At 42.0% G+C, this 22,607-nt stretch overlaps 1 protein-coding gene across 1 annotated transcript in view; it reads left to right on the top strand.

Annotated features, from left to right (window-relative positions):
• jph1a (junctophilin 1a) overlaps positions 1-17,411 on the top strand; it is a 34,486-nt gene extending 17,075 nt beyond the window's left edge. The window contains exons 4-7 of the mRNA XM_085287292.1: positions 7,164-7,282; positions 12,908-13,641; positions 14,559-14,655; positions 14,825-17,411. Coding sequence (XP_085143418.1) covers positions 7,164-7,282; positions 12,908-13,641; positions 14,559-14,639 — 934 coding nt within the window. The 3' untranslated portion in view covers positions 14,640-14,655; positions 14,825-17,411. The remainder of the gene's footprint in view (positions 1-7,163; positions 7,283-12,907; positions 13,642-14,558; positions 14,656-14,824) is intronic.
• The last annotated feature ends 5,196 nt before the right edge of the window (positions 17,412-22,607 follow it).

Raw genomic sequence — 22,607 nt, 5'->3', positions numbered from 1 at the left:
CTGAAAAAGACAAGATATGCAGTGAGCGTCAGTTCTCTGGGTGAAAAATGGCTTGTTGGTGTCAAAAGTCAGAGTAAAATAGCCAGAATGCTGACAGGCAGCATCTCTGAACAAACAACACTTGAAGCAGTTGGGTTACAGCAGCAGAAGAGCACACTTCTGTAAACTAAGAACAAGAAACTGAAGTTTTGATTCACACAGGCACACTGTGATTGGAAAGAAGATGACTGGAAAATCGCTGCTGATGAGTCTCGATTTTTTTTCTGCGACATTTAGAGGGTAGGGTCAGAATTTGGAATCGAAAGCATGGATTCAACTCACTCTTTATCAATGGTTCAGGCTGGTGCTGGTGCTGGTGGCGGTGTGGTATTGTGTGGGATATTTTCATGACACACTTTGGGCCTTTTAGTACGCGCCATGTCACCAAGCTCCAATCACCATTGGATCACCTTTGGATTGAATATGAAAATACCTCAAACTTTTAAATATCTAACATTTATTTGATATAGTGTAAGATAACCATTAATGAAATAGGATCTTGGTTCCATTGCTAACTTTTTCTAAGGATTGTATGTCATTCTTATATACAGGTTAGCTTGTGAGATATTTAATAACTACTTTGTCTTTTTACTGGAATTTTTTTTAAATTTGATGTCCCAGTATTTATTAGTAACTCATATTATTAGTTCCCGATCTCTTTTATGAGTTACTTGTCACTTTGTATGTATATAATATGTATAAAATAAATATTTAGGAACACATAGGTGAACTGAGTGAATCTGAATTGACATATTTGTCAAAAGTCTTTTTTTCGTCATCAAGCCTCTCATATTTTCATTGCTTATATTTGCTTTTGCTCAACTGGAAAAACAAATATAAGCTGTTTCTCTGCTGCGAATTCTTTAGCCAACATCACTCCCTCCCCCTCTGTGTCATTAGCTGTATCAGCTGTGGCCATGTTTCACCAACAGTGTTGACACAGAGCTGAGGTCTGAATCCCCGCCACTGCCCTTCACCAAAACCAGAGGGATCATCTCGGTAAGAGATTCTGTGTCTCTCTCTCAACACGCCCAAGGATTCGTAACGGCACGAAGAGCGTATCAGGCCTTCAACATATCAGAGGTCCAAACATGTACCACAGATCAGTGCCGTGTTGAGAAGAACACGATAAAATCCTGATAGATTCACATACCTGCATGTTACGCCCGTTACCCGATGAGGGTTAGGCGAGGTGGAGGGTTCACTTTATAGCTCTTGAGTAGAAAATACCAGCGGGAGATTAGGTCTGTTTGTAATCCACAGCCAAAAATGTTGGCAGAGTTTGGGGATTTTCCTGTTTAATCAAAACTGATTCTACTCATTCTTCTTCCCAGAAATGAAGTCTGTTTGGGAACAGCTTCTCAGTTTGTCTCTACCTGTTAGTTCAACCTCTATGAAAAATACAAAATCTGAGGGGGAGGAAAAAATGATGTCATGATGGCAGAAATCAGAAATTGGCAAATAGTACAGAATCATTGCTATTTTTTCCACACATATTTAACCCCATGTTTACTCGATTAATTGCAGGACTTTATTTTATATACTCCTCTTATTGTACGCATAGTCAACAGATGTTAAACATTGGTTGCCTAAACACTGTCACATGCTACCTACATATCACACCAACGGGAGCTGCTCTATCATGGAAACCCGTGTCATGAAGCTCCAGGCACACAGTTTTTTTCGCTGATGTTAATTCCAGAGGAGGTTTGAGCCTCTGCAGTCGCTGAGTCTTCGTAGACGTGTATGGATAGGTCTGTGCATACTGTGGCATATCAGGGAGAACAAAGCTTTCAGTCTGACAGTGAAATAAAAACAAAGATTTCTTTATTTGTCCTTAAAAAAGAGTAACAGTACAAAAAAAAGGCAATACAAAACAGAAGAAAGGACCGAGCACAGAGCCCATCCCCTCCAAACATCAGTACAATACATGTTAGACATGAGTCAGACATGAGCGTGCATAAATATTTCCATTATACAGCAACACAGCTCTCTCTTCAGCATAATGTTAGCTTATCTCATAATAACAGCCACTCCATCTTTCCCTTTGAACCTAATTTGCAAAAGCTATTGTGTCCCCCACTGCTGCAGCCCCTGGTAATATGAGCCAAGGCCTCAGTCCGAGAATAATTCCTGAATAATTTCAGAGTCGGTTTTAGCTAACCGCTAATGGTGTTAGTCATGCTTGAGTAATCCTGAATTAGCACCAGCCGGGAATTCAATAGCAGCCTTGCATGGATATATGTGCGGGGCAAGCTAAGTGCTAATTTGTGCAGACTGTCTGTGCTGCTGCTTTGGAGTGGGGATTGTTTGGCCAAGATATAGGACAGCAGTTTCTGTTCATTTATTATATCCTTTCATGCACTGATTTGTGCACTCAGAGCAGACAAATGGAACATGACCCTTGCTTTGTAGTAGCAATAGTTTGCTCTTGGTTGTGGGCAAATAAAGAGAGTGATGGAGTTTAAAGGATAGCTGTTGTCTATCACAGACAAGGTAAAGACTAGGGTTGCCAACTCCCTGAAAAATAAATAAGGGACACCTCGTGGCCAGGGCCGGGCGACCCAGTTGTCTTCACCCTTCCCAGTGTGGTGAATTTTCTAGCTCTTTTTTTGTGTGTGAAATTATTTTTTTAACCATTTGACTTGAAGTTGATTTAAGTACATGCATATTCTATTCTTTGTGATATGAACACATGTGAAACAAATGATCATTTAGCCATTTATTTTTAGCTCAAAATGACAACATTAACACAGTAAAACAGGTCTCCTTCTTAAACAGAAGCCTGTCATGCTTAACTTTTGAGAATATAAGTAAATCTTTCTTTAAAAGAACTCTGTCCTGCTTAACTTAAAATAATAGAAAACAATAGAAAGAAAAATATTCTTGTAACAGTGCACATTTAGTGCATTTAGTACAATTGGCTTCAGTTGAAATATTATTTCAGCTTTTCTAATGCTAATCAGCTGCTCCTGTTTGTAAACCCGCTTGTTCCCATGATTACGCATCATAACTCATCATCATTATTCATCTATGTATTACTTTTATGTATTAGTCATCTATTTGTTGTAATCATCTATCCTTGCAGTTGTTTATTACACAAAATAAATTATATTATCACACTTCTGGCCACATAGCGCTGATATTCACTGCACATGCCCATATTAACTTTTTCCAGCCAGGTGTTTTCCTTTTCCCATTCTTCCCTTTCTCTGAGGGGAACAAACATTGCTGCTCTAATGCTGGGCTCACACTGTGCGGTTTTTGGCCCATTTTGAGCCGATTTTTGAGTGATCGGACCGATTTTGGCCTTCATCGTGCATCGTGTAGTATACGTGGGGTAACGAGAAGTGATTAACACCTCACGACCAGCTCCCGATCATCAATCGCTCGTGAGGGTGTCACCACAGGCGCTCACACTGCTCACGCGCAAACACGTAAACGTCGGTGAAAAAGACGGAGCAGCACAGCTGTGCAGCGTGTGATCTGGACACAAGCGATGGAGGCACTTGTAGAACTTCGAAAAGGCTCGGATGAGCTTTCCAATGTGGCCTCACAAAATTATCACGACCACAACAACCGTGAAAATAGTTGGATCTACATCGCTGCTCAATCACAGCTGCCTGATCAATGTTTTTCATTAGCAATTTAGCAAAGTTGATGGTGGTGGTGGCGTGTCTGTGTGAGTGAAAGACAGAGAGGGAGAGGGAGAGCGACAGATTTTCTGTTATAACCTTCATGTTATGGAGGCACAGTGTGAGCACTCAGGTCGCATCAGAGCATCGGGCGGTATAGTGTGAGACCTGCATCGTGACCTACCAACTTCTAACCCCTGCGAGTCAATCGTGCAGTTTGAGCAGGAGCTGAATAACGCGACTGAAAAAAATCACACAGTGTCTGCCCAGCTTTAGGTGTACTGTCGTCCGAGACTTGCACCGCAGTGTCAGCGTTTGTTTCCCTGTTGGTCATGCTTCTTGTTGTGGTCATCTGTTGTCTTCCGGTATTTTCTCCGTAAGCGACCTTTCCTCGACCAATGAGATGAGCAGTAATCTGAATTGTCATACTCGAATTGTCATAAGTGTGCTGTCAGCTCATTGGTCACAAAGCAGGAGAGGGGCTGGGCATTATGTTTTCAAACAAAGTGTTAATTCCATTAAAAGTTATAGACTACTTTTGATTCTCACTGTATTACGGGACAAAGTGCGTCCCTTATTAGCTCAATACGGGACGTGTACTTTTGTTTCTAAATACGGGACGATTCCGTATTTTAAGGGACGGTTGGCAACCCTAGTAAAGACTCATCTAATATCTTGTACTAGTAAGCATTCCAGTTAAGCTATCAAGCTTGGATTGAGGGGGAAGGGGAATAGGTTAGTGTGGTAAAGAGCAGAAAAATGACAGAAAATAAAAACAGGATGGGTGCAGAGGGGACCGAAAGGCAATAGAGGGGTTCAAAACTGTGCCAGCATATGTGAAAGAGATTTCTCAAATAGGCTATAGCCTAGGGAGTGATGGACTGAAGCCTTACTATTGGGAATTTGCACGCACGCACACACACACACGCAACAGGCGCATACACACATAATACTGTATTCAGCATGCGACCGAGGCATAACAGCCCTTATAGCGTGATGCACCGTGCTGCCTGAGGACTGAAATTTAACCCTACAGTAAAATTAGAGGGGCTGAGATGCATACCTCAGCAGTTCTAAATGCCGAAGAGTCTTTAAAGGGGCAGCCTCTCGCCCCCTCTTTCTTTCTCTTGCTCCCACTTTTCTCCTTTGGCTCAGTTATTCTCTCCTTCCCCCCCTTCTTTTTCTCCCCCATGTTTCAAATACACACAGACAGAAAGACCATCCGCCACACTCGCTGCCAAACTGACTCAACTGTTTTCACACTCTTGATTTGTCACATTAATGAAACAGCCAGCCGCAAGGCTTTATCAATATCATCTCGCAGATGACGCTCCAGAAGGAGTCACTTCAAGGTTTTGCACCCTTTTAAGGCTTTGTCCAAATGTCTACAAACTGCCAAGTGTGTCTGTGCGTGTGCAAGCAGGCTCCCCAGCATCCCCGCACAGGTCTGTCTGCACAACCCAAAAGCTAGACGTGAGCAGGTGTTGCTTTGTATTCATGGGCAGACTGTCTTACAAGTCGCCGCTCCAAAAACTTTCTCCAAGGTCACTCCTGAGTTTGCGTTTGTTTGTTGTTTACCCAGGTTTTTTTTTTTTCATTTCCTCTACCATGGCAAAGACAGTGCATTTCATTTCATAATGTGTGAAGAGTTTGTTTTCATGCGTACTTTGGCTCTCTGTTGGAAGGATTTGCATGCCACTAACTGGCTGGGGTGATGCATGCTGTACAGAGAGCTATCATCTGCTCGGTGAAGCATTTTGCTGTCTTTCTGCTCAGATTTTTATGGCTGCAATTCTCACAGCTCATTACCTCATCGGGAGCTCCTATTGGGGAAAACCCTCTAATATATCTACAGGGTGATCTAGATGTTTCCCTCGGAAGCAGGAAGATGAATGAATCCGCAAAAGTCACATGTAAAAAGTGAACAACAGTGAACTGTCCATGTGTACAGTGCAAGTTTAATTAAGTTGCTATATGTCAGGCAAAAAAAAAGAACCATGCATTTCATCTCCGTCTTCGACATGCCCATGTTTTCTCACCTTCCATTTCACTCTCCTCTTGTCCCAGTGCTCTATCACACCTCTACTCCCATCATTCTCCGCCTGTCACCTCCCACCACCAGATATCCTGTCTGGGAACAGTCTGCATCACTTCCTCTGCCTGGCCATGAATTAATGCCCACTCCTCTGTGAAGATCCTTAGGACATGCCATGGGCATGCTGTATACATTCGAGGCACATTCATGCTTCCATTCACATAGCAGGATATTTCACACATTGCAGAAATAGAAGCCTCGGTGTCCTTCTGATAGCATGTGCGGCGAGCAGTATGCATGTCAGTGGTGTGATGTAACTGGAATGCTTTATTGTCAATTTTTAGCTGCCGTAGCTTTCCTGAGGAAGACAATGAATGCTACAGTTGGCCTAGTATGAGCCACACCAGTGAAATTCCTGTAGCGCAGCAAGAACCGAGACTTTATGAGTTATACTGTTAAAGATTCTTGAATCCGAATTTTTATCTGCAGCTGGTCAAACATACCCTCAGCATGTCCTTTGTCTGTTTGCTTATTTCTTGGTTCCTCATGAATTTTAATATCTTAATGTTCCTGTCCTCTGAAACAGGACAGCCCCAGAGTCCAAGGACAGACATAGAGACATCTGTCCGGATGGGGTCACTCTAACAGCAAGGCGGTGGGAGGGAGGGGAGGAGTAGGGATGCAGAGTGATGATGGCATGAGCCAACAGACGGATGAAGCAGGATCGGGGGAAAAAACAAAACAGGAGCATTGATTGAAAGAGAGAACACAGGACAGTGCGAGATAGATGGAGAGGAAGAGGGATGAGTGGGGTTAAGCAGGGCAGCGGGCACAGCTGTCAATTCTTAAAGTGATACTTGAACTTCCCATCTAGATCCTCACGTTCCTCGTTGCACTTGTCTCATATCACTTGAGCATTTTTTTTTTGTCACTGTCATTTTTAGATTTAAGTGAGTAATCAACTTTAATTGATGATCTTTATGTGTTTGTTTGGTGTCTTTATTTTTAAATAACCGCAGTGGTAGAAGAGAGGGAGAGAGACATCTTCATTCCCTGGCACAGAGATACTGCCTATAGCCATGGTTTGCGTGTTTTCACATGTGGACACGCACAATACCTCTCAGCTGAGTTTTTTTTAAGGCTTTGTTAAGCTGGTCACCCTTGGCCTCTCTCTGCTTCATCACAGCACATTTCCATAATACCCCTATATTGATCTCAAAACATGTTGCTCTTCTGTCTCTTGATTTTTTTTATGTTATTTTATGTATAGATCTGAAAAAGGTTTAAATACAAGGTTCTTTGATGATTGATGACAGATAAAGAGCAGCAGGTTACGCTGGCACTGCCCACCAGTGTGCCCGTTATATGTCTGTGTTGTTACTGTGGACATGGTGGAGAGCAGCTCTTCATTGTTTCCATTTTTCTAACACTTATTTTTGTTTATGCATTCACAGAACAGCCCATGCTAGGACAAAAAGTGAGGCTGCAGACCAGGCCGCGATCTCTGCGGTGCATGAATCTGAAATTGCCAGGGCGGTTGCCCGGGAGCTCTCACCCAACTTCTACCAGCCAGGTAATCTTACTTGTGTCCTTGTTATGCTTCATGTTCCCATCACAGGCTTTTAGAGTGTGTTAATTATCTACCATTACTATTTTATGGTCGGAATACAAAACAGACTGCAGGTGTGCTAAACCAGCACTGAATCTGCAGTTAAAGCAAAGACTGTCGCAGGAGCCCAAATGTGATTCACACCCATCGGTGGGACATTGAAAAAATCAAGCTGATCTAAAATCCAACAACTAATTTGTCCATGAAGACACATTTTTGGGACTGGGTAATGGGTAAGGGGTTGGGTACTGTGTGTGAATGATGGTATTTGCATAGTTTTAGGGTTGTTTACACTGACTGTGTGTGAGTAAGTAATGAGCTTGTTCTGGGTGCACAAAAGAGCAGGGACTGGAGTTCTGGGTCTGTAATCGAAGACTAGAGGTACTGAAGATGATTTGTAGCACCACAATGGAGGACTGTGTTTGTGCTTAGACAAAGCACAGTCGGCTACTGTTTTCTGGCCGAAAGCTTTGTCTTAGCCCTCAAAGGCCTGCAGTAACAGCTCAGATATGCCTGCTAAAATTTGCAGTGATAAACTCTGACCAAAAAAAAGTGTGAATGTAAAACATTTCTGTTCTTTTTTTTGCATTACATAAACTCGTCCTTTGGTGGAGTGTAGAAATGGCTTATGGGTGCTTGTGAGTTAAATCAGTAAAGGTCTTTTGTTCCTAATACCGGACAGGAATATCTTCTATCTACGTGAAGCATGACCAGCTAACCCTTTCACACTATACACTAGTTCACAGTTGAGACGTCAACTCAACTCTTTATGTAATTTACAAGATAAGCTGAGCTTTAGGGTCATATCCTACTGTATTAATAGTCAGAGAGCGAGGTGTGTTTTTGCTAAAAACCTTGTGGTGCAGGTGGGCTCCAGGTAAAACACTGAATGCACACCTTTTTATTTTTGTTTTGTTTATTTATATTTACAGTGTAAGACCTATACTATGCTTTCCTCTTCCACTTGGTGTAATATATTTACGCCTATGAGCTAGTGACCTTGGGTGTTTGCCAGAAGCCACCGCAAAATAGAGGGTGAGAAATAGATTGACAATGGGACCCATTCAAGCATGTCCCTTCACTAAGCCGCAGAAATGGCCAGCCAGGGAGCTAGAGACATCGGGAGACTTGTTTGTGTTGTGGAAAACAGTGGTCATGCTTGGCAGGCTGGGTGATCTCCGGGTTCACAAGTCTGTGCGGAGAGTGTCCTTGCCTTATAAGTCAGATCATGAATGAGAGAGTGGCCGATGTCATAATAATGTGCGGCGCAGGGCGACATCTGAGCCGCAGCATTTAAACGTTCAAGTTACGTAAGCGTGTCTGGTAAACCCAGCTGACGGCCAGAGGGGCACCTGCAAAGAGTCAAATCGCGTATTAATTTATATCTTGTTTATGAACAAGCTGGTTTTTGTAGAGTCTAGCTCAGATTTTCTAGGATTGTTGCTGGTTTGTGCTCTGCCCTTTTGCTAATTAGGTCATGTTCGAGTGTAAATAGCTACCCCTATTTGCAGCTTTTTTGTAAGGCGACTACAGCAGTTGTTGCTCTCAATTATGGAAAAAGTTATTTAGAATATTTTTTCTGTTATAACCTTGTTTGTCATGATGTTACAGTGAGGCAAAGATGTTCAAACTCAAATCCTCTAGGGTAGCAACAACGGGCCCAAGCCCCCTGTTGTTCATAACTGGCATTTTGTACTCATAGGAGATTATCACCAAGATTAGGAGTGTGTACTTCAAAAGCAATGTGAGGGTCATAGGGAACGGGACCCTGACCTTTATGATTGATTCACACACAGCACCCTGGAGGGGCAGTAGAGTGGGTTAGCTGGGCGTGGCCTGTGGGGTGACGTTAATTGGGCTATATTTGGTGCCGATGTGTGCTCACTGGTGTCTAATGGAGACATAGCTGAAATCCTTATGCACTGAGACGAGCTCAGTCCCACACTCGCCCCCTCCATTGGGCCAAGGCAGAGCAGCTGTTCCTTCCTTCAATGGGTCATAGAGGGTGTGGAGTATGGGGGATGGGGTTGCTGGAGGGTGAGGGGACCAGCAGGGGTCCTGCTCTGCCCTGTTTGACCCGGTCAAGGTGCACTTGGACCTGGCGGAACCATAAAAGCCTCGACCTGTCAAGGCTGAAAATCAGACGTGGGCAGGTGCTGCTGTTTATTCATAGCAGCAGGTGTGCAGTAAGTTTCACCGCAGTAGCTCATGTGAAGTTTAAAGTAAATCAGAACCTTCTTTTGACTTTCAGGGATACAGGATATAAATTACCTTACGTGACTGACCAGATTTCAAAAACTATTTATGTGTCCCACTTTTTTGAAATGGTCGTAATCAAAAAGTAGAATAAGGCAGACAGGCAGAGACAAAACATTGCATTACGGTGGTGATATATTACTGCCAGTCCCTCCTGTCAGCGTGTGTGCATGTGAGGCCTTCAAGGTTCTTCTTTGCATGTGGGCTTTTGTAAACAAAGCGCAGTCAGACAGTGATCACATTCACCCATTAGCAAATGACAGTAGGGAAATCTTTTATTTACATAATTTCAAATGCATACAGATGGGTAACAAATCAAAAGGGAAAAAAAACCTAAAGCATATTAGCAATGTGTTGAGCCTCTCTGGAAACCTACTGAAGGGATTGAACATGATTCGTCTAAAATATATAGAGAGAGTAAAGAGGCTAATATCTGGTGACTGTAAAAACTATAGCATAAAATATTCATCCCTTTTTTATACTCATAAAAGCATTCAGTGACCCCCTTAATGCCCTGTGAATGGGGGTACTGTAATCCTAGAAAAGACCACTTTCTTTATCGAATAGGTGATCACGGAGAAATGCCTTGTATTGATTTGCAGTGATCCTTCCCTCTAAGTGGGGGACAAGTGGATCCAAGCCTTGCCATCAAAATCCCCTCACAGCGTGTCCTCATAGTGCGGGGTCAAGGGTTCAGCTTTTTCTTTAGTTTGTCACTAATTTCTGCATGTGTCTGCGTAGGCTATGTAACCGTAGTGAATGTAATCTGGCCAAACAATAACAGCTCCCTCTGCCCATCTGCCAGTGTGAGTAGGAGGAAGAAAGAGAAAATCTCAAAAGCTGCAAATGGAGTTATGAATCTTAAATCTAACCGAGCAAGCTGAGATCCCAGCACATAGAACAGACTTATACATGTACAACGCATGTATAACGCAGTATATCCAGTATATCAAACAAAAGCAAATGAGTCGTCAAAGCAGATAAACCAGGAATTTTCATTTAACTACCGTGTGGAAAAATAAAGCTAGGTGGCAAAGTTTGCTATGTGGAAGTGTGCATTTCCATGTAGACCTGTCATCATTCATCCAAAAACTCTTGACTCCTATGAGCCTTAAGCTGAGGTGTACTCAGATGCACAATGGGAGCAGATGTGTAATCGCATATACTGTACTCCACCCCCCCCCCCCCCCCCCCCCCCCCCGCCTCCCCCCATTACACATAAACATTGATGCCCACACTTACCCCGGCCCCAGGCTTTTCCCCCTGCTACCGCTGTTCATCTCATATTAAGGACAGGGCTGGTTAGGTCTTAAGCAGCCAATCTGTTGTGTTTTGTGTGTGTGTGATCTTCTGCGTGTGGGTGCCAGAGAGAGGGAAAGAGCGTGTGTTTTGCTAAGAGTGCAGTGGAGCAGAAAATGTGCTGTGGATTAACATAAACTGAACTGGCATCCTGCAGCTTAAACAAAAGCTCGCATTCAAATAAACCTCAAAGATACAACAGTCGTGTGAGAAGAAAGTAAAGTGTTTGAGTTATTGAAAATAAATAAGTTGAGGATACAAAAAAATCTCCCTAATGCTGAAACTTGCATTTTTATCTGTGTTTGTATCTCAAGTATTTTTGTTTTGGTCATGGCTGGGTATCATGGCCTATTTTAATGACCCTCTTTGAGAAGGCTGCAGACTCAGCCCAGTTGATCAATGTTCGCAACGGAAAGAAACACCACAGCCATTTGGGTAACCAGTACATGTTCCAGCTGACCTGGCAGGATTCCTTGGAAGAGCAGCTCTAATAAATCTTCACTAACTTGTCAAGAGGATGTAGACTTCCTGAAATATCTACAAAACAATCATAAATATATCCTGTACATTCACAAGTGTTATTTTGAAACAGGAAAAGCATGATCGGCATAGTTTGGAATTGAGCATGGCTGCAGAAGTGTAGATTTTCCTGACGCCCAGTGTTGTGGTCCTCTATCTGTTTGAGGCTGTGGTGTTGGGGAGGGCGGAGTGTTTAAGTGCCAAGAACCATTCAGAAAATGCCTGGAACCTCTTGAAGGAATCCGTCCCCATCCATAGTGAAATTGCCTGGATCCGCCCACGAGGCCCTAACTCTTGTTGAGCTATGGTGTGAAATTAAGCTCAGCAGATATATTAAGCCCCACAGATGTTCAAATGTCCCCATGTCTGTTTGTAGTGGGTCTTATTGGTTGTGGTGGCTATGAAACAAATTAGGCTGCCACGCAGCTGAAAAGTACTTTGGGCTTAAGAGTACTGAGGCCCGAAAGATTCCCCAGTAAGGCCGATTACACTCATATGAGACTGGATAGACTTGTTACCTTCTGGATTTGCGTAATTGTTCCAAGAACTGATGAGTGGCAAATGAATGTTAACTCTTTGAGACTAAATCGTACTGTGCAAGCTTAATTGGTGTCAGGCATGTATGAGACAAGACTGATCTCTGAGATCAACCATTTTCCAGCTCAGTGAGTCTGTGCTGAACGAGTCAACGTGCAGATAGAGCATAACAGCCAAATTTTTTTTTTTCTATAACTCCTTTATTTATTTCTATCATATGGAATGCAGAGAATCATTTTCTGCTCATACCGCCTGATATACTTCAAACAAAGCAACATTATCCCTCCTCTTAGTCACTCTGACACCATCTAATTCAGGCGAAGGGGAGAAAAACAGGCGAACAAAGAGCTTAATGTCTCTAATAAATGTTAATTCAGCAGGAGAACAGAAGGGACAGATAAGGTGCCACTTTACCCACATGCGAAATTACATTTACATTCAGCTATATTGTCTGCACGTTAAAAAGGATATTAGAGGAGATTTCAACATCTACATAGTTGAAAGAGAAGTTTTCATTTAGTCTCAAAGTCCGTTAGCGTCCACTAACCCAGGCAGTCCAAAAGCTCTTTCTGTAGTAAAAGGAATGATCTTCCTCGCATCAAAGTGTGTCAGTGCTGTACCTCGGGGTCACCTCTCATTATCTGCGTGGCCATATTGGATGCTAAGAACTGAAAAGACTTTCCAGGAAAGCGACATACTGATAAAAGAGAATGACTGATGATGAAGATGAGCTTGCAGGGGAGGCTTTCTTTGTGAAATGGTGTTTGTGACCTTGCATTAATCAGTCCATTTCTTTCTGTCTCCCCGGGACCCTCTTTTCTAGGCTTTGCGGAGTTATTGAATTTCAATATAATGTTGATGAATATTTTATTTGAAAGTTTAACTGCGCTTGAGGGTAGATGTGGTTTAAATTTCATCTGTGTGTTGAAGGCAAACAGTATGTCACGTTAATGCGTTTTACCTGTCTCCCCCATTCAGGTCCCGACTATGTAAAACAGCAGTTAAAGGAGCCAGTGGAGATTAAAGAGGTCCCTGTTGAAAAGAAGGACAGCTCTCCGAGAGATTCTCCCCACTTTTACCGAAAAGGCACAACGCCTCCCCACTCTCCTGCGACCAGCCCTGCAACCACACCGCCGCCCTCACCTCAATCCAGCAAGAAGAAAGGACAGCTCACCAACAACAGCACCAGCCGCAAAACCAGCAAAGAAGAAAAACCTTCCCGCAAGATTAGCAAAGAAGAGAAACTAAGTCAGAAGACCAGCAAGGATGAGCGGTCTAGTAGGAAGCTGAGTAAAGAAGAACGGCAGCCTGTCACCGATGGGCCCAAAGCTTCTCAGGCCCAAATCGAAGCTCCACCTAAACCCACTAAAGTTCAGCAGCCCACCCCAGCATCTGTGCCCCCTTCACAGCCTCCTGCAATTCCAGTCAATGGCCAGCTCCACACTGAATATCACAGTTACTACGTCAAGGCCCCTACAAGGGTCCCTCCACCCCCAGAACCTGAGGATCCAGAAGAAGAGCCTAGTGCCCTGGCTTTGGCACGTATGCCCCCACAACCCCCTAGATCTTTTAGTACACCTACTCCTAAGGCAGCATCTATACGGGAGAGCAAGAGCGACCAGAAACTCAGGAAGCAGGATTCTCTAAAGCCAAAGAGCCTCGCAGACACAAAGAAAGCAAGCATGGAAATTGCAGAAAGCACGGAAGAAACAGTAAGTGACAGGATGGGAAAGTGTGTGTTAAAGCAAAGGTTTTGGAAAAATATCTGACTTAAACACACATTTGTGCTTTTTTGCTGAAAGTTGTGTTGTAAATGAGAAGCTACACCCAGTAGTGGATTAGCTTAGTTTAGCACAAAGGTGGGACACAAACACATATCTCATTAACCAATTTTCTGTCTAAAGCAGGTTTAAATATCAGACTCATTCTAGGTAGCTTCTGGAGTAGTTGTCTGATGACTAATTCCAGTTGAAAGTATGAAATAATCACTGATTACCCAAACTTTTAATCTTGTATTGTACTAAGCTAGAACTATAAATCTGAACTGCAACAACGCTTTGAAAGATAAAGGTAGCGTGATACCCTCAATACCACTTTTTCTTTGTATTTTATTGATTCAAATTCATGTTTTGACTTTGAAACATGGCCTGTATATAAAAGATGGATGTCTGCAAACGCGAAAGAGGATGAAATTTTGGAACTTGGAAACTGCAATATGACAGTTTTTCTTCCCACATGAGTTGATGACTTTATGACTTGAATAAACATTTACCTAGGAGTTGATGAGCTCAATTGCTAGTTTAAAGTCTTATTTAATACAGCATGACGTTCATTTAATACTTGTGTAAATCATTTAAAATAAAATAGATGCTAAATCAGGATGTGCTTTAGGGTAGACTTTCCTGGATTTTTTAAAACTTTTTCATTTATGTCACTTGTGACATTTGGTTTGAAAAGTCTTAAATGTCCACAATGCTAGACTCTAGGCTCAGTGAATCAGTGGGTGGTGTCATGGTAGCAACGCCATCTTTTATATACAGGGATGCTAACACGTTACACGTTGAGGTCTCATTACAGTACATTTGATTCCCTACTGTACGATTTTTATATATTTTGTCATTTTTTGCAGGGTCCTAACTCAATCCTTGTTGCTATGGTAATGCTGTTGAATATTGGTCTCGCAATTATATTTGTCCATTTTCTGACATGATGATGCTGTGTCTCAGGTAAGCGGATTTACTGTATTGTTTCATCCCATATTTGCTCTCCAACAGAAATCAATGATCACAGCATGAATTAATGTCTCGTCTCCTTGATGCGCCTCAGCGTGCATCTGAAATGTGACAGGGCTCAATTAAATCCAGAAAGTTACAAACAAACTGTCTTATGTTCCAGCGGAACCATGGCAACTGGTACAGTTGCATCGTCGGCCTTGAAACATGAAAACGCCGCCAGTGAAACACGGGGATGGCCAAAGGAATCAGCATGAAACCGAAGAGAATCGAGAGGAAGGCAACGATAACACCAACCTGACACTGGCCTTGTTAGGGGCCAGCCCCGTGAATTAGCACTCCTTTGGCTTCTCTAAAAGCTAAAGTGAAATGTTGTGTCTAGTGCGATAAAGAAAATGTTTAAAAATTGCAACCAAACATACGCAATCTAAAAAAAAAATATACATAAAATGAAAAAAAAAAGAAGACGTAATTGAAACCCACACATGTGCTGATCCAAGCACAGGTCTCTGTAGCCCACTTCCACTGCCTTGGCAGCGATAGCAGTGGGCTGACGGACTGTGCTGGAAGAGTGTGGAGATGCACTTTTAGATGACGGGAGCAAACAGCTGCCTTTCTATTTTGCCATCTGACGTTTTGATGGGGAGATGTGAGCCCGGCTCGAGGGTTGGGGGAAGGGGTTGAAGAGGGGGGAACGGTCGCAGCAGGAGTGCGCTTTGGGTGTTTGGAGAGTTTTCTGGGGTTCTAGCCACTCTTGCAAGAGGAAAGTGGGCATGGCCGCTGCCAGCAGTCAGTGCTAGCACGGTCACTAGCCAGTCTTACTCTGTTAACCCAAACATCACTGCACCTTTCTCAAGCTCCGTCCTTTGTGATCCAGGATACACTGCTTTGAAACACTCCCCGTGCATGGTACAGTTTTGAACACTTTGTTTTTCTTTCTTTTTTGTTCTAACGTAGTTTTTTGTTCATAGATGTTCTATCAATGTTGGTTACCTGCCGTCATTTGCTTGTAGAAATCTGTTCTCTTCTCAGAACTAATAAATACATTTTGCTTTCCCTTTGTTCATTTCCAACAATTGAGCTGTAATTTGACGTTACACAACCACGTAACTGAAAGTGCAATATGTTTATACTTTCAAAAGGTTCGAGTATGGCCATTATGAACATCCTTTTTTATTTCCATTTATTTTGTGAGACTCGCATCTTTTTAATAGGCTGGTTTTGAGAGAAGTGGTAATTGACAGCAGTCATTATGATTAGGAAAGCAGTACTTTAGAAGCTCGCTCACTCTGAGGGTAACAAATGTCTTATTTATGAAATCGGAAGGAAAATTATTTCATTGTACACGCGTAGACCATTTAGCTTGGATTTCGTCACTATTCTTTGCTTTCACTATACCGATAAGATGCAAAAACGCAGCTCGCACAGCTGCTTGTGTAAGCCCAGAAATGCTTGCTTGCTTGCTTGCTTATGAGACTGGATCGAGACAGTTTTGTGGACAGTTTATTCAGGTCAAGGCCATGGGGAATGTGGCTGCAGGGAGAAGAGAGATGCCTTCAAAAGTCTTTAACAGTACTACTGTTTACCTCAAAAATGATGAGGAAGCGGGGGGGAGGGAAAGAAATGCCATCCTTGTCTTAACTTTGTTGTATGTGGGAAATACTCTGACTGTTGTCATCACCTGAACCATGCTTTTAACTTGCCTCATCGTAGCTGCTTGTAGTCTTTGTTGCAGGTATGGCATGAGTTTCTTTGATTTTCAAAGTGGTTATTTATATACGGCGGACATTTACTGTCACCTGTACCAAGATTAATTATTTATTCATTGTATAGCTGATGTGTTTGTGAACACTGGTCATCACAGAAAGGGCTTTAAAATGTCTAGATTTTCTTTAATGCGGTCCTTTTTTTTCTTGGTAGGTCAACTTTACTATAATGTCTCTTATGAAACTAGTTGAGCGCTCATCCTCCACTAAGGCCAGCAGCCTGTTTCACAGTTTTAAAGGAAGTGATCCAACCTGCACCAAAAATTCAATAAATTCTTCCTTTGCCCATAGTCCACCTCTCCACCACGTTTCATGAAAATTGGCCTCAGTAGTTATTGCATAACGTTGCTGGCAAACACACAAATGGTATCCATCACATCCTTCTGCCTTGGTGGAGGAATGAGTAGCACGTTACTTTTCGAGAACGCTTCAACCAGTTTGATGTTTGCAAACCGTCCACAGAACTACTGAAAAACTAACTACTGACATTTATTTAAAGAAAACTATGGTGTAGACAAATAAAGGTTAAGGCTGGAGTTTCAGAGGGTTTACCTGAACAGTCTGTTTATGGGATATTTTTTGAATTGCAACATTGCATGTTAGAGACATTTATATAGATTATTATATACTATTTATAAGGATTTTTACAGAGCACAATCCAGAATCTGGTATGAGTTGGTATTTTTCTAACAATTTGCACACCTATTTTGACAATGAATATAACTTGTTTGTAATTGGTAATGTAATGCACATATGATAATGTTTGACAGTGGAAAAAAAATTCTTTATTTCTAATTGGATGTACTGTATGTACCATTGGGGATGTGGAAAGCAGATGTATTTGTTTGAGTATTTTAGGAAATAAAAAGAAACTGTGGGAGACTTTTGATATCGCAAGGTTCATATTACCCCACTGATTTGTGCAAAGTCTTTGGAGATGAAGTTATGTGTATAACAATAAAGATGTTATGCCTTGTTAAACAACATTATGCTTTCTTCTTGTATTTTGATCCTCGTTTACCATTCAGTTCACCTTTCAGGTATCATGGTATACACTCAGTGCTATCCCTAAACTGGGATAGCACCATCTCCGGGGTTCACAGAGAATGGTCCAAAGATGTGAAAATATCGACTTAGCAGCTGCTCCTTGGGTAAAAAGGCCTTGTTGAGGCCATGGATCAGAGAAGAATGGCTAGTAACTAAAAAAAAAAAAGCTTCGTAGGGGATCACCAAAACTGTACAGTAGAAGATTGGAAAGATGTTGCCTGGTCTGATGAGCTTCGATTTCTGCTGTGACATTCAAATGGTAGGGTCAAAACAACATGGAAGCATAGATTCATCCTGCCCTCCTGACCATGTCTACTTTTATGACCACAGTGTACCCATCTTCTGAAAGCTGCTTCAAGCAGGATAACACCCGACAAAGCTCAGATCATCTCAAACTTTCTTGAACATGACAGTGAGCTCGCTGTGCTCAAATGGCCTCCACTAGTCACCAGATGTCAATCCACATTTGAGCACCTTTCAGATGTGATGGAACAGGAGACGGCCATCGTGCATGTGCAGCTGACCAATCAGCAGCAACTGTGTGATGCAAGCATGTCAATATGGACCGGAATCTCTGAGGAATGTTTCCAGCACCTTGTTGAATCTATGCCATGGAGAATTAAGGTGGTTAAGAAGGCAAAACAGGATCAAACCTGATACCAAATGAAATGGCTGGTAAGTATATTATAGAGGACAGCATACATGCAACACAAGTAATTCCAAATAAAATCAACAGATAGATTGTTGTGGCTCAATGGGGCGATCGTGGCTCAAGAGTTGGGAGTTCGCCTTGTAATCGGAAGGTTGCCGGTTCGAGCCCCGGCTTGGACAGTCTCGGTCGTTGTGTCCTTGGGCAAGACACTTCACCCGTTGCCTACTGGTGGTGGTCAGAGGGCCCGGTGGCGCCAGTGTCCGGCAGCCTCGCCTCTGTCAGTGCGCCCCAGGGTGGCTGTGGCTACATTGTAGCTTGCCATCACCAGTGTGTGAATGTGTGTGTGAATGGGTGGATGACAGGTTGTGTAAAGCGCTTTGGGGTCCTTAGGGACTAGAAAAGCGCTATACAAATACAGGCCATTTACCATTTCATTGGAAGGATACAAGGATTTCTACTTGTCTTGTAAAAATGTTTTAAATTCTAGTCTCATGTTCACTCCTACCTATATCCATGCAACAGTGACCTCATGTTGACCTTCTGATAATGAGATCCAGGGGGGAAAACACCAGGCACGAAATCAAAGTATCTTAGTCAGGGTCTCACATTAGCTGTTCAGAAGCACGCAGGTGCCCCAGTTTGTCTCGAGTCAGTTTATACTGTTTCCACCACTGATCAGCCCTGGATTAGTGTCATGTTACGCCAGCAGGGGCACCTGCCTGGAATCAGCAACACCATGTCGTTGCACTTGCTGTGGTCTCTGCCCTGACTCCAAGAGAAAAAAGCAAAACTGGGAGATTATTTCTTTTGTTTTTAATTTTATGGTTTTACGGTGTCGTATTGCTGTTCAGACTGTGTCCCTCTGGAATATTCTGGAGGGTATATATTCCTGGCAACTAAAACCCCTATGTGAAGCAGAACTTGTCAGTAATAGTATAGAATATCTCTGTTACTATTCTAATAAGGCAGAGCAAGTGGGACAAGATTTGGTTGCACAGGCTGAGTTGGACAAATATAAACCAAAACCTTATAAGCATATCGTACCTTCTTATAGAGGCCATTTAACAAAATTCTTTGACAGCTATAATTTTGAACCAGGGTGGAGATTCTACACCCAGTTTAGTGGGCGTGAGGTGAGTGTGCGACTCAGTATGGGAGAGCAGAGAAAATACATAAGCAGACACCTGACATACATTTTTCCCCTTATATTTAGCCTTTCTAAAACAATATTTATACAGTGCTTATAATTATGTTCTAAACAGGTAGCCTTAATAGAAACTAAGGACTTGGGTAGCAAATTGAAATTTGCTGCCGATTGGTCAAACAAACTGAGACCAAGCCTCCACCTTCAGAGCAAAAAGCAACTCAGTTCTAAAATTGGATTAATGCTAGTAAGCAGTGAGGAGATATCAGTGGGCAGCGTTTTTCAGAAGTGTTGCTAAGACATCAGTATTAAGCAGATCCCCTTTCCATGCTTGGCATTGCTTGCCTTGCTTAGCATCACCTCATCTGTTCCTCATATTTACACAAACAGAACCAAATAGCAGTTATCAAACTGTAAACCTGTCACTTTTAAGTAAACAATTACCTGCATTATTTAAACACGCAGCAGATTCTTTTTTCACTTGTCGAGCCTCAATGTGCCACTTCTTTGGGACCCTAAGAGAGCAACGCATGCCATTTAAGCACAAGGACCTCCATGTCCTGTTTATTTAGTGACATGTGAGTCATGGTGAAGGTTTTATCACAGGGGTCTGTAGGGTGAGTCATAATAGTTCAAACAAGCAAGCCTCAACACAACGCATTAGCCTCAAGCTACTCAAAGTAAATGGTTGTCACATCCACTTATCTGTCTGCTGAAGCTTTCATTGTGCGTGAACTACATTAAATAAATATATAAACTTGAGGCAAGCCAGAAAAGACTTCTCAAAGATTTGGAGGATGCTATTTTTCCTCATGCATTATTTGCTGCGAATGGCTTCGTCTTAACGGATGCATAAGTTGCCAGGAGTGTACCATTAATGAATGGCTCGTGATAATTGTGCTTCACTGACTCGGAGCGCATTGTTTCATCCTACTGCTTTCACCATTAGCTGCAATTTTCAAAGGCATTTTGGCTGAATACTACTATGTCAGCACCTATTTCTCCTCAACCCATTTGTTTGATCAACAGCTCTACCTGCTCAACTATTTATCAAAGGAGCACATAAGAGGACCCCACCACCGTACAAGGTAAACAAAGACAGGATATCAAAAGCGGCACTTTGCCACATATGATACTTTACATTCTCACTAATTTTCTGGTAAATCAAATTACACAAACACAGTTATTGTGGAAGAAATAGAAACAAATCCTTTTATATAAAAAGTTCATATGCAATTTTTATTTCATGGATTTTAAGACTTTTTAAACAATTAGCATAAATTGATATTGAGATGCTTCTGTTTTGAACCATGTCATGGGCTGCTGATGCTGAGCTTCATGGGATTAAGACCAACATGAGAAGTGCAGGGCGCTGTGGCTGGCTGCAGGCTAAAGGAACAGTACACTCAGATTCACTGTGACAAGACTCCCCTTCTTTTCACTGAAGAAGAATTGCCCAAAGACATTCATCCCCCATCTTTCCCTATCATGACTATAATGCTGACCTGGTTTCATTCAGGGCTTCTCTACCAAGGCCATTATACTGCTCCTAAAATGGTCCTAATGTATTTACATATGACCAACCGATGTGGAATTAAAACTGTGGTATAAAGAAGAGGAAATTGTGTGTGCTGGTAAATATAGACAAGTGAGACAGAGTCTTCCCACAACACCATATCCACTTTTGCCATTTATCATTAATGATGGAAAAATCAGCAGATAAATGTTTAAAGTACGCCCACTATTGTCATTTCCATATGCATATTTTCTTTATTGGACTTCATTAGAGTAGCATTGAATTATTCACAGTTCAAACTCATTTTTAATTATCTTATACTCAACTTTGGTGTGGCCACTCAGTTGAAGATCTGTCTGAAAAAAGGCAAGCGGAGCAGAGTAAAAAGATGAACTGATCATTTAGAGCACTCCGACATTTGTGCTTTTGCCTCATTTGGATTAATTGTACATGCACTTACACTGTTATTTGAAACTTTGACCGTGTTTACACTACTATGCAAAAGTTTTGAGTCACCCCTCACTTCTTTATATTTAACTTCTAAGAAGCCAGACTTTCTTTTTAATATTTTAATGTGATCTTGAGCAATGGTTCCCCAGGCTGTTTGGAAGGCTTTGAAGGTTATTCTTGGACATTGGCTGGTTTTCCTGATTTTCAGTGCAGTTCTTGTACCTGAACATTTTCAGAAGAATGTTTTTTAAGCCACTTAGCACTGACCTGTGAATCATGCAAGAATATAAATGGTACAAAACTCAAGGGGTGAACCATTGTTGTTTCACATAACAGACTATTTAGCAAAGAACCAATTTTAAACTGTATTTTTAGTCAATTTGTTGATAGCAGTCTCTCACAAAAACACACTGCTTATTCCCATTTCTTTAGTCGATTTTATTAAAAATGGCAAATGTAACACAGTTTGAAGGGTATAAAGTATTTTTGCACCAACAAGGTGATTCACAAAGCACTATTAGCTTAAAAACTAAGGAAACTGTTCTTAAGAAATGGGAATAAAATCCAACAAAGACCCGAGAGACACATCTGGCCCTTTAGTTTATCCATCCACTATTCACTGAAGCTTCATAAGAAATGGCCTCAGTGGAAAATTGGCTGTGAAGAAGCCATTCTTAAGGAAGAAAAACAAGGAGGAAATGCTGAGGTATGCCGAATTTTACAAGAACTTGACTGAAAATCAACGCCAACAGGTCTTTTGGAGTTATGAATTAAACCTGACATGGCTTGAAAATGATTCGAAGCACAAAAGCATGCCTTGATAGGAAAAGTCTGGAGAACTATTCCTGAAGACTACTTCAAGAAATAACAAGAAAGCTTCCTCAACAGAGTTGGCTGTGTTGAAGAAAAAAGCTGTATTTCAAGGTTGTTAGAATTACACAAACTCAGATTTTGCCTTATATACTGTATTTCCATGTATGTTTCCATTTTTCAATAAATAGCTGCAGCCGTTTCTCATTTTCCTAGAAAAATACAAAGAAATAATTGGTGGCTCAAGTTTTTCCATAGCACCAGAGGTGGGTACAAGAAAGTGTGATCTGTATAGAGTTCAGTTGTCACAGGGATGAATGGTATCACTGCACATGACACGAGTGTTTGCATGTGTTCTGCATGTTTGTGTGGTTTAAGGAAGCCCTGTTGTAAGGGCCCACAGCAGCCTCCCCAAAATAGAGCCGAGAGCAGCTGCAGCCGGGTGGGTCGTATCAGAGGGACATCAAAGAGGCCGCCGCCACCCGCCCTCTCTGATCATAAGCACTAATGGTGTAATGGGGGACTGGAAGGTCAGTGATTGTTTTTGGTTGTGTGTCTGTG

This window comes from Mchenga conophoros, linkage group LG9 (genome assembly GCF_057382185.1).
Source record: "Mchenga conophoros isolate Kocher_MC1m ecotype Shallow Benthic linkage group LG9, M_conophoros_male_GT1.1, whole genome shotgun sequence".
NCBI lineage: Eukaryota > Metazoa > Chordata > Actinopteri > Cichliformes > Cichlidae > Mchenga > Mchenga conophoros.
The sequence above is the reverse complement of the archived record's forward strand: the minus strand, read 5'-3'. Positions and strand labels throughout refer to the sequence as shown.